The sequence below is a fragment of the Saccopteryx bilineata genome, chromosome 8 (assembly GCF_036850765.1).
Source record: "Saccopteryx bilineata isolate mSacBil1 chromosome 8, mSacBil1_pri_phased_curated, whole genome shotgun sequence".
In the NCBI taxonomy this organism is placed as follows: domain Eukaryota; kingdom Metazoa; phylum Chordata; class Mammalia; order Chiroptera; family Emballonuridae; genus Saccopteryx; species Saccopteryx bilineata.
This window is the reverse complement of record NC_089497.1, coordinates 54,417,371-54,434,327: the sequence shown is the minus strand read 5'-3', so window position 1 is coordinate 54,434,327 and position 16,957 is coordinate 54,417,371. Positions and strand designations below refer to the sequence as shown.

The 16,957-nt window shown below is 46.5% G+C and overlaps 1 protein-coding gene across 1 annotated transcript in view; it reads left to right on the top strand.

The window, feature by feature from the left end:
* The window catches only part of ITGB5 (integrin subunit beta 5), a 144,903-nt gene that overhangs the window by 42,542 nt on the left and 85,404 nt on the right, over positions 1-16,957 (top strand). Inside the window, exons 4-5 of the mRNA XM_066240754.1 lie at positions 962-1,211; positions 11,321-11,489. Of these exons, the coding sequence (XP_066096851.1) occupies positions 962-1,211; positions 11,321-11,489 (419 nt within the window). The remainder of the gene's footprint in view (positions 1-961; positions 1,212-11,320; positions 11,490-16,957) is intronic.

The following is a 16,957-nucleotide window of genomic DNA, read 5'->3' as shown; positions in this document are numbered from 1 at the left end:
TAAATGTTTTGGTTTACGCCATTAGCATCGTACTTACGAACCACGTGGGCGAACTAGTTTGGTTGTGTGTGACGGAAGTACACGCACGCAGTACAGTGCACAGTGCAGTGTGTTTATGTCCTTCTTTTTCTCTGGCTTAGCTGTGTCTCTATGTTCTAGATGATGATTTTACAGCTGTGCTAGGATAGATAAGTGACTTAGGCTAGGGTGTGTTTTGACACCAAAATTCAGGTTACATCACTGTCGTAGGAATGAAACTATGTTGTAACCCAAGGACCCCCCTGTATCCCCAAAAACTAAATACTTAGTCTTCCATGACAAAGTAACTGAGCTAAAGCAGACCCTAGAACTGAACACTGTTGCTCGCTGACTTGCTAGAGGCATAGAACTAGGCGTCGTGGTTCAAGCGTGGGGCTGTTTTAAGCACAGTCTCTGTGCCCCGCCTCCATTGCCTTGTCATCTCTCTCTTCCCCACCTCACTCATGTCGGTACGCTTTTGTTAATTTTATCCCCATTTCCTGTCTTATATACACCTTTGTAGTCTCCTCCTGGCCACATCCCCACCTTGGCCGGTCCTTTCTTTGGAGTTGGTGTGTGGTTGGTGGGCTACTCTCACCCAGTTTGTGTCCATGGAGTTGTGTGGCTCACTGTCTGCCAGTTAGCCAAGTGTCCTTTTTGCTGAGCAAACAGAACACCACTAAGGAGACTGGTTGTTAAAGAGTTTCCTTAAAAATGCTGAGCCAGGTGTTTGGATGAAGAACCCAGAGCTTCCTCCTCAGCACCCATATTCCCTCTGTCATTCTACTTCCAAGAAAAATATTTCTTCAGAGGTGCACAGTCTCTAGAGACAAGTAAGTGGGTGACCAGCTTTGAAAGCAAAATTTATTCCTTCGTGTCCCCCCCCCCCCCCCCCCAGCAAACTGGATGAGCTCTAACGTGCTCGGCCTCTCTGTTGGCACAGGTGACAAGACTACCTTCCAGCTGCAGGTTCGACAAGTGGAGGATTATCCTGTGGACTTGTACTACCTGATGGACCTCTCCCTGTCCATGAAGGATGACCTGGACAACATCCGGAACCTGGGTACCAAGCTCGCTGAGGAGATGAGGAAGCTCACCAGTAACTTTCGATTGGGTTTTGGGTCTTTTGTAGACAAAAACATCTCTCCTTTCTCCTACACTGCACCGATGTACCAAACCAATCCTTGCACCGGGTAAGTGACCAGCTTTCCTTCGTTTGCGTATTTAAGGTGGGAGAATGGAGTAGCAGGAGAATTTAGCATAAAGACAGGCCTGGGGGGCATATTTAGGAACGGGAAACTGGGTTGAGGTGTTTAATTTGATTCAGGATGACCCAGTTTTGTCCTCCCCCTTTGGGTGAATAAGTGAACTGTCACAAGGTTGCGTATAGATGTAGTGATCGTAGCTCGTCTGTTTTCCTATCTGCCTGACAGGGTCTCTCTGCTGCATTAATAAATTTTGGCAAATGTTTTCAGGAAGTGATGGGCCCAGGTGATTAGGGAGAGAACAGACAGAACAATTTAAACTTTCTCCTCATTTGGAGTGACTGAAGTGCTTGGGATAAGTGAATTCAAAAGCCAACCTTATTGTTTATATAAACTTACTTTGACAAAACAAAATGGAAACCCTGTCTTTTAAAGGTAAGATTTTCCAACATAAGTACTCTAATTAGAAAATACTTGACACGGCCTAACCAGTGGTGGTGCAATGGATAGAGCATTGACCTGGGACACTGAGGTCCCAGGTTCATAAACCCAGAGGTTGCTGGCTTGAGCACAAGCTCATCTAGCTTGAGCACAGGGCCGCCAGCATGACCATCGAAATGATTGCTGGCTTGAGTAGGGGTCCCAGGCTTGGTTTGGCCAGTCAAGGCACATATGAGAAGCAATCAGTGAACAACTAAAGTGACACAACCATGAGTTGATGCTTTTCATCTCTCTCCCTGTCTCTCTCTCTCTCACTAAAAAAAAAAAAAAAAAAAACTGAAGAAAAAAATAATTGACACATTATTAGAGAACAGAAGTTTATAACTGCTGCAACAAATAAATCCAAAATATATAATGGCTCAAACTTGATGGAAGTTTATTTCTGCTTGCCTAAATGCAAATAGGTCTCCCAGTCAGTGGAAACCTCTCCTCCAAGCCATTCTCAGGGACCCCAACTCCACCATCTTCCACATGTGGCTGCTAAGGTCATCGTGCCTGGAGGATTGTTTATAGGAGGATCTTATGATCCAGGACTCAGTGGTTGTTGGGCAAATGAGTTTGTAAAATTTGTATTTTTTTAGTTTGCTCATTTTTATTGTTAAAAATAGTGCTGGGCAGCACCAGGTATGTGATCTGTGAAATTGTGAATTACTTTCCGGCTTGGGAAGGGCCGTTGTCTGCTAATGTGTGCTGGAGGAGAGAGAAGCCAAGATGGCAGGGAAAGAGAGGGAAGCCAGTTTTGCAGAGTAAGAAGCCATGTTGGTAGATGGGGAACCAGAGGTGAGGGGCTTTGAGACTGGTGAGGCCTTTGATTCTAGGAGGAACTGGAGAAGATTCTCCTGGTTGTGGAATCGGATAATGTGTCAGTAGTTTTGTGAGCTCTGAATGAATGAAGAGGGAAGTGTTTTTCCCTGTGTGTTTTTGTCAGCCAGTGCGAGACTTGAATAAAGGAATGGCCCACCATTCTTTGGCTCCACTGTTTCTTTACCGTCTGCCCGGATCCAATGTGAACCTGCATGTGCATGGCCAAGGCGGCGGCGGCTACTGACCTTACAGTGGTCTTTGCCTCTTCTGCTCCTGCGTTCTAGTCTAAAGATCAAGGTTCTAGTAAGGAGGCTGGAAACTGGCTTAGCTGTGCCCAGGAAGGCAAGGAAGCGGGATTAGTGAACAAATCTCTGCCATGGTGTACATGTGTGTGGGGGATGGAGGACCACATCCGCCAATACCCCAACACACCTCTGTGAGCTTGGTTTGTTTCTCTCGTAGCCTTTCGAGTATTGCTGTAAATGTCGGGATTGTGCAGTATGCCTACAATGAGTGCTAACTCCCAACTTTTTCTTGCCTCATCTCCACATTCAACTTTAGTTATGTTTTTGGGATGTCACAGGATAAGGAATATAGCTAAGATTTAAATTCTTACCAAGCATCAAGCACCATAATAAGTACTTTACATGGATTATTTTATTTAATCTCATGATCTTTTGAGGTCTGTAAGGTAGATGTGTCCAGATTTTAAAGATGAGGAAAGTGAGGCTTAGAATAAGAAAACTTACCAACAATTACACAAATAGTAAGGGGTGGACCTGGGATATGAATCAAGACAAATGACTTCCAGAGTCTGCCTGTCCATTAATATAATGCTTTTTTTCAGCCCTGGCCGGTTGGCTCAGCAGTAGAACGTCGGCCTAGCGTGTGGAGGACCCGGGTTCGATTCCCGGCCAGGGCACATAGGAGAAGCGCCCATTTGCTTCTCCACCCCTCCGCGGCGCCTTCCTCTCTGTCTCTCTCTTCCCCTCCCGCAGCCAAGGCTCCATTGGAGCAAAGATGGCCCGGGCGCTGGGGATGGCTCTGTGGCCTCTGCCTCAGGCGCTAGAGTGGCTCTGGTCGCAACATGGCGACGCCCAGGATGGGCAGAGCGTCGCCCCCTGGTGGGCAGAGCGTCGCCCCATGGTGGGCAGAGCGTCGCCCCCTGGTGGGCAGAGCGTCGCCCCATGGTGGGCAGAGCGTCGTCCCATGGTGGGCAGAGCATCGTCCCATGGTGGGCGTGCTGGGTGGATCCCAGTCGGGCGCATGCAGGAGTCTGTCTGACTGTCTCTCCCTGTTTCCAGCTTCAGAAAATAAATAAATAAATAAATAAATAAATAAATAAATAAATAATGCTTTTTTCCTTCCCATCCAAATCACACTACAACACACACACATTTTACCTGCATTTAAGTAATAATGCCCATTCCAAACCACCCCGCCCTCTAGATGCTGACCTGAGAGTCTGTCGGCCTGCCGCAGTAACGGACAGTCCGCAGGTCTCGGTGGCTCACTCAGTGAAAGTTTCTTTCCTGCGCCTATAAATCTGATGAGGGTTGGACCGCTTTCCAGCCTGGCTCTCCTGCAAGGGGTGACTCCGGGATCCAGGCTCTTTCCGTGCAGTCCTTTTCGAGTCTTGATGTCCGAGGCCGCCCCTAGGGGAAGAGAGCTGTTCTGAAACCCTAAGCTTGTAGCACCCCGACTCATCCTTGGCAGCCCAGCAGCTCCCAGCTCCGGGCTGAGCTGGGTGGTAGAGGTGAGGTGGTGTTTATGGTGATGGTATGTATATGTTTCCTCTGAGTCCTTCCTGATTCTTCTGTCTGCTTTCCTGGAAGGTAATTTAGTACTTCCTCCGTGGTTGGGAACTGAGTGGTGGAGAAAACAGTAAGATAAGAAAAGGTTTTAGATGCAAATGAGATTCTGAGCTCCCTAACTGTGAAGAAGCACTAGGTGTCATCGTTTGTGGGGTTTAGCCTCCCCCTGGCTACAGGTAGCTGTGGACATTATTACCCTGGTCCTGTCTCCAAGGTCCTGTCTTTGGAGTCCCACGCCAAATGTCCTATTGTTGAAATGCTGCTACTTACCAGGAAAACCAGCATCTTAATCAAAACTGTCTTCAATTCATCCAGAAGAGTGATTCTGTCTGCTTCTTTTCACCCCTGCCCTCTGATTGGGCCCTGTCTCCAGAGAAACAAGGTGTGTTTCCAGTTTCCTACTTCTGTGGGCCATCGCTCACTGTGAGACGCTAGACTGGAGCTGGCAGAGGAGGAAGGCCTGGCTCTGGGCACTCAGCATTTGAATTCAGGTTATTGCGCACTACTTATTCAGGGCTCCTTTTCTAAGCCCTCGAAGGCAGAGCCAATTGCAGACAGTAAAAGTCTTGACAGTGAGTACAAGGCACACTGAAAAGCTGTTTGTAAGACAGGAAATCTAGTGAAGAATGGGAGTTTTGAAGGAAACATCATGCCTAAGTTATGCAAATCTATCTTTTCCAAGCTGGGCAATAATACATTGGGAAGTCACTCTTTGGCTCAGCGCGTGGGCTGAGATTTCTCTCCCATGTCTAAGCGGTGGAACCTGTGCAGTGTCCTGGGTCTCCTGGGGCTGCCCCACGGCTCCCGGGGGAAGCAGAGGGCCGTGCTCTGGCTGTTCCCACGCCCGCTCCTGCCTGTGCATAAGCTTTGTGTGCCTTTCTGAGTTTTAATGGCGCTGTGCAGGAGTTATCAACGTTTAAAAAATAGATTTAACCATGAATAACCAGGATTCCTAGCTTTTCTTGAAAAATTGGAAGGTCTGGTAAATCCAGGCTTATGCCACTTGCCGTTCGGCTCCACAGTCCCCACCACCCCCTCTTGCTCAGGCAGCCAGCTTCCCTGGCCTGTGCTCCATGCCTGGCTCCTAGGCGTTGTGATCCTTGTCTATTCTTTTTCTCCAGCAGATGCGGAGAGAAAAATTCCAGGGCTCTTCTCCAGCTGCGGTGGCATATTCAGTGAGGTGTTTCTCCCCTGGGGTGCAGGAGCAGCAGAAGCAGCCTCAGGAAGTTGTGGGGGGCTGGGGGACTCAGGAGAGGTGACTTAACCACCTGAGCAGGACATCTCAGCAAAAAGAGAGTCAGTTTTCATGGGGCCGTCCTGAGGTTTGTCCCTCCTTCTGCTCCAGGTGTTTCTGCCAAAGGATCAAAATCCTACACTCTTTCCTGCCCATCTTAGAACGCACTAGGCATGCCAGGACTGAAGTAGGCAGTACCAGGGCTGTGTAGGAGAAAAAGGATGCAGAGTAATCTAATCATCAGATTAAAGAACTGTTTAGTTGCTATTCTGAGTAATCCGATTAGTATCCCTGGGAAGAGTCACATGATATTCACTTATTTGAAGGATTAATGCAGCATGTTATTTCTGATTCTGAAATAACATGCTTTCCTTTTGTTAAAGATATTGGGCTCTTGAAAAATACAGGTCATGTCTCATCTATATGTGGAATCTAAAAAAGCCGAACTCATACAAACAGAGAATAGAGTGGTGGTTGCCAGAGGCTGGGAGGTGGGGGAGGGGGAAATGGGGAGATGTTGGTCAAAGGGCGCCAGCCTCCAGTTGTAAGATGAGTATGTTCTGGGATGTGATGTACATACAGCGTGGGAGTGATCATTAACAATAACACAGTTGACATATATACTTTAAAAAAATTTTTTTTAAATTGATTTTAGAGAGAAGGGAAGGGAGAGAGAGAGAGAAGCATCAGTTTGTTGTTCTACTTATTTATGCATTTATTGGTTGATTCTTGTATGTGCCCTGACTGGGGATCGAACCTGCAACCTTGGTGTATCTGGTTGATGCTCTAACCAATTGACCTACCTGGCCAGGGCTTATATTTGTATATTTGAAAGTTGTTAGGAGAGTAAATCTTTTAAATGTTCTCACCATACTCCCCAAAAATGAGAATACTTGGTGGTCTGCTCCTTTAATCAGAGAATACATCCTTATTCTTTAAATTCTCAGATAGTCTCTCTGATTCCTCTCTTCTGTTCTCTTCATTTTCTAACCCTATTGGGTGTATGTTGGAGTTTCTCATTCTAAATTTCGTGTTTTTCCGTTTTTATCCCATAATTTCTCCCTCTTTTTTCTTTTTCCTCCCTAAACTGAATAAAAAAACTTCTTCCAGTTTACCACTTTGTTCTTCAGTTGTATAATTCATACACTGAAGTTTTATTTTGGAAGTTTTGTGACTGTGTTTTTTATCTGGTTCTTTTTCAGACCTTTTGTTTTTTATATTCATAGCCTAACTTTTTCTCTCGCTAATAATACCCTGTCCTGCTTGTCGGTGTTTTATCTTCCTCTCCTCGAGTGTTTTAAATATCCTGGTTTTAAAGAGATAACTTCTGTTATTTCTGCCCCTTGAACTGCAGAGCCCTCCGTTCACTGGATTCGCTCACACTCCTTCGCGGTGGCGTGCTTCTCCTGGGGTCTGTAACACCTCCTCTTCGTCAGAGGGTCAGGCTCCAGGAGTGCCACCATGCAGGGTGGGTTTTATGTCTGCTGCCACCAGGATCCTCTGGTTATCACAGGGACTAGTTTCCTTGTTCATTTCCTAGTTGGGGGTTCTTTCACCATAAAAGCAGTGCGTTCTGACTTTCTCGAGCCTGGAGTTGCAATTTTTATGGGTGATTCATCTCACTCTTGGCCCAGAGGGGATGTTCCCTCTTTCCCAGGCCAGGGGCTGGAATTTTTCTGTTTTTGACTTTAGTGACAGGGTAGCTAGCTCTTCATAGCCCTCCGCTTCCCCCGTTCCTGTGCTTGGCCTTGCACAGGCCTGGGACTCATCACTGTCCCCGTTAGAGGCCTGCCCCAAGCCCCTGCGACCTCTGTCAGGGCCTGACCCGCGGGGAGCTCTCTGGACTGAGCACCTGCTCACTTCTACCTCCTCTTTCACATCCATTCAATTGTTGGGTGGTTTCTTCTTTGTTTCTGACACTTGAGATTTCTCTGCTAGGCTTCTAGTGTTGGCTACGTATGAACATTAAAAAAAAACTTCTTTACCCAGAAGTTCTATGTGATTAGAGTAAGAGAAGAGCTCTTTCCCTGTCAGCTCGATGACCCCAGTGTTGTCCTAATGCATTAGATTGTTTTCTGGTGTGCCTGGATCTAGTGTCTTCAACTTGGATTTCTTTTTTCTTTTGTATTTTTCTTAAGTTGGAAACGGGGAGGCAGTCAGACAGACTCTCGCATCCACCCGGCATGCCCACCAGGGGGCGATGCTCTGCCCATCTGGGGCATCGCTCTGCTGCGATCAGAGCCATTCTAGCGCCTGAGGCAGAGGCCACAGAGCCGCCCCCAGCGCCAGGGCCATCTTTGCTCCAATGGAGCCTCGGCTGCGGGAGGGGAAGAGAGAGACAGAGAGGAAGGAGAGGGGGAGGGGTGGAGAAGCAGATGGGCGCTTCTCCTGTGTGCCCTGGCTGGGAATCGAACCCGGGACTCCTGCATGCCAGGCCGACGCTCTACCACTGAGCCAACCAGCCAGGGCCTGGATTTATTTTCTATATGTACATGCTCCCTGGGCTCTTTAAGTGTATATATATTTTATTTAATTTACTGCTTCATAATCCTTAATTTAGTAACCCCTGTCCATGGCCCTATACTAGGGCCCCTGGGGCACAGACACAGGGTAGAGGTGGGGGCATTTTCTGGCATGAGACCCTCAAACCCCTAGATTTTCAACTCACTCAGACAGCTTTTCCAGGGGTTAAATTAAATTAGGCACAGGTGATGTGGTAGTCCAGTGACTGTGGAGATGAATCAACAGGGTCTGTTTTTCTCTAACTAAGAGGTGAGTCTAATTTGGTTATAATAGATTCTCTATAATGAAAGCTTCTCTCTGGCAAATACATTTTCTAGTTACTAATTATATAATAGTAACTCTACATAGTAAACATTTATCTACAGTTGACCCTTGAATGACACAGGCTTGAACTGCTCAGGTCCACTACATGCAGATATTTTTTCCCTTTTTTCCAAATGAGAGGAGGGGAGACAGACAGACTTCTGCATACATCCTGACAGGGATCCATCTGGCAACCCTCATCTGGGGCCGATGCTCTGCCCATCTGGGGCCATGCTTGTAACTGAGCTATTTTTAGCACCTGAGGGAGCCTTCCTTAGCACCTGGGGCCTATGAGCTTGAACTAATCAAACCATGGCTGTGGGAAATGGGGGGAAAAAGAGAAAGAGAGAAAGAGAGAGATATGGGGGAGGGAGAGAGGTGGAGAAACAGATAGTTGCTCCTCCTGTGTGCCCTGACTGGGACTCAAACCCAGGACTTCCACATGCCAGGCAACCAGCCAGGGCCAGGTGCAGATTTTTTTCAATAAAAAAGTAAGTACATTACTGTAAATGCATTTTCTCTTTATGATTTTATTAATAACATTTTCTTTCCTCTAGCTTTCTTTATTGTAAGAATACAGAATATAATACATATAACATACAAAATCTGTGTTGATTGACAGTTTATGTTATTGGTAAGGCTTCCAGTCAACAGTAGGCTATTAGTAGTTAAGTTTTGGGGGAGTCAAAAGTTGTATGCAGATTTTCACCTGCATGGGGTGGGGGGTAGTTAGTGTGTTAGCGCCCCTAACCCCTGTATTGTTCAAAGACCAACTGTAAAAAAACCCCATAAAACCCCCCAAAAAACCAAAGATCAACTGTACATGTTGCTATTTCCAGGGATGAAGGAGAAAAGGTAAAAAGTACTGAACTAATTTAGCTGAGCTTTCCACAGCTCTTTGGTTTTCTCACTGAACGGCTGTTGTTATTCCAGTCCTCATCCCCCTTCCCTCAGCCACCCTGCTTCCCCACGCCAGTCAGCACATACCTGAAGTCCTAAATCATGGGCCAGCACGACCCAGGGGAGTAGCTGTGTAAAGGAACGAACAGAGGGAAGCGAGCGTTTGTGTGTATTTATTCCCTCCTGGGCCTGTCCATCTATCAGGGACCCCCCGGCGGGCCCTGAGCTCAGTTCCTTCTGTGGATGGCAGTGCTGTTTCCATGGCCCTTCCTTGCAGGGCCAGATGAGACAGGGATGAGAAGTTTGGCTGGCCCCAGGCACAAGTTATAGAAATCTGACCCGTTCAAGCACAAGGTGCAGGTGAAGACCTGGGGGTCGGAAGAGGCAGTGAAAACCAGAAGAGGCGAGTGGGGAAAGCCTGTTGCTGCTGCCTCTGTCTGGGGAGGACCGTGGTCGTGTGGCACAGGGTTGACTCCATCCAGAGCCCGTCTGGTGCTCGTGACTGGTGGATGGAGCAGGCACGGTCGGTCCCCCAGAGAATGGAATGTCCTCTCAGGAATCCCAAGAGCGCCTCTGCAGGAGGAGGCAGCCTGTCCAGGCCTGCTCTGGCAGCCCGCTTCTTGGCTCCTGGCTCCTGGCTCCGTCAGGCAGGACCCCCTAGCAGTTGCTAAGCCTGTTTCCCTACCCAGGCACAGGGCTTGCCTTGAAGTATAAAGGTCTCTCTGTTAGTGTTAGTTTTTTTATCTTTTGTTCTGAAAGAGAGACTTCCTTAGTGTCCACAGATCTGCATTCTGGTCCAGCCTGCCTTGCCAGCCTGGTCCTAGCCTGTTCTTGCCCTTACTCCCTGCACTGCAGCCCACTGGGCTCCCCTGTCCTTGGGCTCCCCTGCTCCCTCCTGCTCTTTTCACTGGCCAGGAAGCTCCTCCCTCTCCCCTTTACCTAGTATACCATTTGTGAAACAATGTAAGGCCTCCCTTCCCCTTTCATTGACTGTGTGTCAAGCTGAAACTGCTAGAACTACAACTGGGATCTGACTTCCTCCAGGAAGGGCCTGCTTGGGACCTGCACTGCACACTCAAGATGGGACTGCCCAGTCTTGTACTGATGTTGTGCATTAACCTGTGTGGAGATGCAGCACTTCCCTCTTCCCAGACCTCCAGAGAGAATTTTCCCATTTGGAGATGGTTGGTTTCTAAATGACATTTATTACATCTAGAAGAGTATTTATAAGTAAGAAGCAGAAAGAGTGTCTTCATTCCTGTTGCATTTAGCATCGGCATGTGTGGCAGCGCGCCCTGGTGGTCTCTGAGTGGGCTGGCATAAAGGGGTGACGTGATCCTTGGTCACGTGGCAGCAGCCGAGCTGGAGAAGCTGGCCGCGTAGAGCTACTGCTCCTGGTGCCCTTCACTTGATGTTGCCCACCTTCCTCAGCCTCCCCGCGGGGGCCACGGCTCCCAGGCCACTGTCCCTCACATCTTTCAAGGGCGCATCAGGGCTCCTCCACGGTGTCTTCTCTGCACCCAGTAGCCTACTGTTATCTCTACTTCCTCGCAACCATTTGTCCTTTATAGTCACTTACATTGTATATACTGTCTTATTTTTTTTTTAAGACTTCCTTTAGGAAATCCTATTTTTTAACATTGATTTATTAATTTGAGAGACACAGAGAGAGAAAGAGAGAAGCATGAACTCCTTGTTCCACTTAGTTATTCCATTTAGCTGTGTGCTCATTGATTGCTTCTCATATGTGCTCTGACCGGGGATCAAACCCACGACCTCAGTTGCTGCGATGACGCTTTATCCACTGAGCCATCCAGCCAGGGCATGTATATGCTGTCTTGTCTGCAGTTTAGAAGTTAATGTTTGGTGAGTTAAGACTATACTATTCCTCTTTGTTCCCCCCACTGTGCTGGTCCCAGGGGCACACAGTAGGTGCTGGGTAAATATTCAAGAGTACTTGGTTGTTTAAGATTTAGAGACAGTGATGGGAAAGTGACCCTTTTCCTTTTTCTCTCTAGTTACAAGTTATTCCCAAACTGCGTCCCTTCCTTTGGGTTCCGCCATCTGCTGCCTCTCACAGACCGAGTTGACAGCTTCAATGAGGAAGTTCGGAAACAGAGGGTGTCTCGAAACCGCGACGCCCCTGAGGGGGGTTTTGATGCAGTCCTCCAGGCAGCTGTCTGCAAGGTAACTTTCCTCTCTGGTCCTGTCCCTGTGTCTGAGGTCAAGGAGAAGAGCATCAGGGTGGGTGTTGACACTGCCTGCAGGAGATGGCAGATGCTGAGCCACCCCAGCATGTGGCTTCCCATCCACTCTTGTATCAGAGGGTGAGCTCAGCGGACCCTGGGGGCAGTCTACAGCAGTCAGCTGGGCCGGAGCTCGGGAATGGAACTGGGCTGGTGTGGATCTCTGTGTCAGGGTGTGGCTGTGTGTGGTGGGATGCTGTCTGTGCCAGGAGACAGCTGTTCTGTGTTTACACATTTGGCTTTTTTGCATTTCTTCAGGGGGAAAAAAAAAATAAAAGTGAAGCTAAATGCATGGAAGCTTGTGGAGCTTTCTGGCCCAATTTTGGTAAACCTTAAATATTGCTCTCCTGGGGACTCCAGCTGCAAAGGAGAAGGTTGCACGTCATCTCGGTTGCATTTCTGTTTGTGCTTCTCCCGCTCCTCTGTGATATATGAATCCAGAGGGAGGGCCTAGGCTTAGGTCAGAAATGAACTCATGCTTTGAGAGGTTCAAGTCTCAGCAAAATAGATCATTGGAATGTTGGTAATAACTTATTCTTAAAATAATTTTCTGCTGTCAAAATAACCCAATAACAACAACAAAACATAAAAATCACTCTTGAATTTGCTATCCCAGCGCATACTTTTGAAATTTTTCCATAGTGGTGGTCATCATAAAGCATGTGTAACTGGCAGTGCTTTCTTGAAACTTCAGGCAGACTTGGCAGTAGGGCCGTGGCCGGGACTGGCGTGTCTGGGGTGGGCTGGGGCAGGAGGTTAGGACTCGGTTTGGAGAACCTGCGAATCATCAGCCGCTGTTCATCCACTGGGTGATAAGTGCTTAATTGCCCAATTACATGTTTCTGACCCTAGAGAGCCTGTGTGCAGTGAGCCTCCCTCCCACTCTTCCTCCACTCAATCGCTCACAGGGTGATAAGAGAGCCATGGTTGTTCTTTCTGAAATAAAATCCCGAAATGGTAGACAGAGCGGGAGAAGGGGAAAGATGAACATGGAGAAAGCAAAGCGGTAGTCCTCTCCTTTCTCCCACTGCTGGTCATGCGCGGTGTCCTTGAGGCGCCCTGGAGGGGAAGGTCTCCCAGTGGCCCCTTCCCAGCTGTTGGCCAGAGCCAAACCGTTTGATTCAGAGGTCCCAGTGCTTTGTAGCAGTTTGAGAAAGCCAGATTGAACACAGCTAGAGTATGTTCAGTGCTTAATCTTTCAAATGCATCACAAAATAGACAGTGTATAAATCTGCTTCAGGAAGAAAAATTGTATCTTGACTGGCATTCAGACATTGACTGTTTGAGTGAGGCTTTGTCTTCACAGACATTCCGCCTAATTCCTCCAGTTGGCAGGGACTAACAGTGCAGGGAAAATATAGGATGCCTCTCTCCCTATCTTGAGAATTTGGTTATTTTTCTTTTTTGGGGGGGGGAGAAATCACCTTTAAGGTGTAGGGAAAAGAACCCGGTGACAGGCCTAAGCAGTGTCCAATTATATTAATTCTACTTAATTATATTAAATGCTTAAAGCACAGTGGTCTTTGAGAAGCCATTAGATTTACTCTTGCACCTAAAGAACCTTCTTTGTCATCCCAGATCCATGAAAATATTCTCTTTGAAAACTTAGTATTTTAAGACTGATTATTTCAGATGTTCTTAAGCTCATTGCCTGAAACTCATGAGTGAATTATTGTTTGTTGAGAGGGACTCTGATACGTACCATTTTCCTCCTGTTCCTCACTGTGGCCTTTGCACTAGGGAATGCCTGCAAAGTTAATAATTGCTTGGAATTATGCAGTCCGTGAGCCGCCAGCTTCTCTGTTCACTCTTTCTTCTCCTTTGTGCTGTCAGTTTCTGTTTGGATACACAGTAAGCAATTTCTTTCCCACTTGAAATCCCCTATTTATTTATTTAAAAATTTTTTTATTTATATTTATTTTAGTGAAGAGAGAGACAGAGAGAAAGAGAGACAGACAGAGGGGGAGGAGCTGAAAGTATCAACTCCCATATGTGCCTTGACCAGGCAAGCCAGGGTTTCTAACCGGCAACCTCAGCATTCCAGGTTGATGCTTTATCCACTGCGCCACCACAGGTCAGGCCAAATTCCCCTACAAATACCATCCTGCCTGGTTTATCACAGCCTTACTTATAGTAGCCAAATAATAAATATAGATATGGCCTACCTTTTTTGATGTTAGATATTTTATTTTTCAATTACAAGTTGACATACGATATTATATTAGTTTCAGGTGTAGACCCCAGTGATTAGCCATTATATAACTTACTAAGTGACTATCCCGATAAATCTCTTACCTATCTTACACCATAGATATTTATTAGAATATTATTGATTTATTCCCTATGCTGTACTTTACATCCCCATGACTGTCCTGTAACTACTAATTTGCACTTCTTAACCCCTTTCTCACCCGGCCCTCCAACCCCTCCCGTCTGGCAGCCCTCAGTGTGTTCTCTGTGTCTATGAGTCTGTTTCTCTTCTGCTCGTTCGTTTGGTTTTTAGATTCAATTGTTGATATGCATTTAATGCCATTTTATTATTCATATTTTTAACCTTTTTTCCTTCTTCTTAAAGAAGACCCTTTACAAACATTTTATGTAATCCTGGTTTGGTGGCAATGAACATCGTTAGCTTTTTCTTGTCTGGGAAGCTGGGAAGAGTAATCTTGGTTGTAGGTCCTTGCTTTCCATCACTTTGAATATTTCTTACCAGTATCTCCTGGTCTGCAAAGTTTCTGTAGCAAAATCAGCTGACAGTCTTATGGGAGCTCCCTTGTAGGTAACTTAAACTGTTTTTCTTTTGCTGCTTTTAACATTCTCTCTTTGTCTTTAATCTTTGCCATTTTAATTATGATGTGTCTTGATGTGGGCCTCTTTGTGTTCATCCTGTTTGGGTCACTCTGTACTTCCTGGGCTTATATGTCTATTTCCTTCACCAGGTCCAGGAAGATTTTCCACTATTATTTTATCACGTAGGTTTCAATTCCTTTATCTCTTCTCCTTTCAGCACCCCATGATGGGAATGTTGATATGCTTGGAATTGTCCCAGAGGCTACTTATACTATCCACAGTTTTTTTTTAGTTTGTTTGTTTTGGTTTTGCTGTTCTGCTTGGATATTTTCTGCTTCCTTATCTTCCAGATCACTGATTTGATTCTTAGCTTCATCTACTCCATTGTTGATTCCCTGTCATGTATTTTTCATTTCAGTTAATGTATCCTTCATTTCTGACTGGTTCTTTTTTATGTTTTCTAGTTCTGTTTTTATATTTTTTATCTTTTTGTAGAAGTTCTCACAAGTTCATCTATTCTTCCTCTAAGTTATAACAAGTGCTTTTTTTAAAAGTTGATTTAGTGAGAGAGGAAGGGAGAGAGAGAGAGATAGGGACAAAAGAGATGTTTCTGTATATTCCCTGACAGGGACTGAACCAGCAAACTTTGCACTTTGGGATGATTCTTTAACCCATTGAGCCATTCAGCCAGGATGACATAACAAGTGTTTTGAACTGCATCTCATAGATTGTGTTTTGTTTAGTTCTTTTTCTGGAATTTCATTCTGGTCTTTCCTTTAGGACATGTATTTTTCCTCATTTTGGTAGCCTCCCTGTGTTTCTTTCTTGTATTAGGTAGAGCTGCTTTGTCTCCTGGGCTTGGCAGAGCGGCCTTCCGTTGTAGCTGTCCTTTGAGGCCCACTGGGACAGCCTCCCCGTTTACCCGAGCTGAGCATTCCGGGTGCACCCCCTCTTAGGGCTGTGTATTACCCTCATGTTGTAGTTGAGCCTTGATTGCTGTTGGCTCATTAGTGGGAGGAATTTACCCCCCAAGCTGATTGGTTGCAAGGACTGGCTATGATCACTGTGGAAGATCAGCTGTGCCACGGCCCACCCAGCAGAGCAGGACTTAATTCAGTGTGGCTCCTCTGCCTGCTGAGCATAAACCTAAAGTATGTCTCTTGTGGAGCTGGTTGGGTGGTGCTTTGGTGAAGTCTGAAGCAGTCAACTGGGTGTACTGGATCTGGGGCCTCTTAGGAGGTGTGCAGGCCAAGGTCAGCCATCTCCTACGTTCTGCCCAGGGCCATCCGGCATGAGCCACCAAGCAAGCTGCAGATGGCTGCTACCCGTGCACGGTTTGGAGGTACTCAGGAGAGGCCAAGCTGCGAACCAAGGCCAGTTGACACTAGTGCTGGGCCTGGGACCGCTTAGCAAGAGGTATAGGTCATACTGAGGACAGATGCTGCTTGGTTGAGAGAATTTAGGAAAGTCTGAAGCTTGAGCCAGGATGTGGGTAGACCTCAACTTGGGTAGGGTTGGGTCTCAGCAAGTCAATCACTAGGGCAGGACTAATAGTGTGAGCTAGGTTGATGGAGGCTCAGGTACTGCATCAACCTGCTGGCTGTCTGGCAAAAAGGCACAGCAAAGGAATGATGGCCTCTGCCAGTACTTCTATCTGGGAGAAAGCTGCCTTGCCAGCTGTTGCCTTGATGCCAGAAAACTCGGTTTTTCCTGCATGTCCCTAGTGCCTTTTGAGCCGCTGCCTTAGCACTGGGAGCTCAGAGCCAGTGAGTCTAAGTCCATATGTGGGCCCTTTCAGAGGAACTGCCTGGGACTCCAGCAGCCCCCTGTCTTCCTCAGCCACAGTCCCCGCTGGTTTTTACAGCCAGAAGTTATGGGGACTTCTCTTCCTGGCACTGGAACTCTGGGCTGGGAAGACCTGGAGTGGGGCTGGGACCCCTCACTTCTTAGGGAGGCCCCAGCAGCTGATCTATAGCTCCCAGTTTTTCTCTGCTGCATGTGGTTGTGGGACCAACCTGTTTTGTTTCTCTGCCCCTTTTATCAGTCTCAATACAGCTTCTTCTTTATGTCATTAGTTGTAGGACTTCTTTTCAGCTAGGTTTCGGGTAGTTCTGAATGATGGTTGTTCTGTAGTTTGGTTGTAATTCTGATGTGGTTGAGGGAGGATGCAAGAACTGTGTTTACCTATGCGCCATCTTGATCCTATGGCCTGCCTTTTGATGAATGACTATGCAGCAGTCATACCTTTAAAGGACTTGGATAGTTCTTAAGATAAATTAAGAGGGAAGTGGAAAGCAAGTGATAAAACAAAATGATCCTATTTTGCAAACAAAGGATAAAATATTTAATATAGACTAAAGTGATAATAATGGTTGTCTCCAGTGATAAGATTATCTGTGGCTTTTATTTTTTATTTGGGGGCATAAAAATTTTTGTATTCACCTAAATATCCACAATGAATATTTATGAGTCTTTTAAGTTATGGAACATTTCAAACATACAAAAGTAGAGAGAATAGGGAAATGAAATCCCATGTACCCACTGTCCATCTATAACAATTATCAGCTCATGGCCAATCTGGTTTCATTTGTATTCTCAACAACTTTATCTCCCATTATT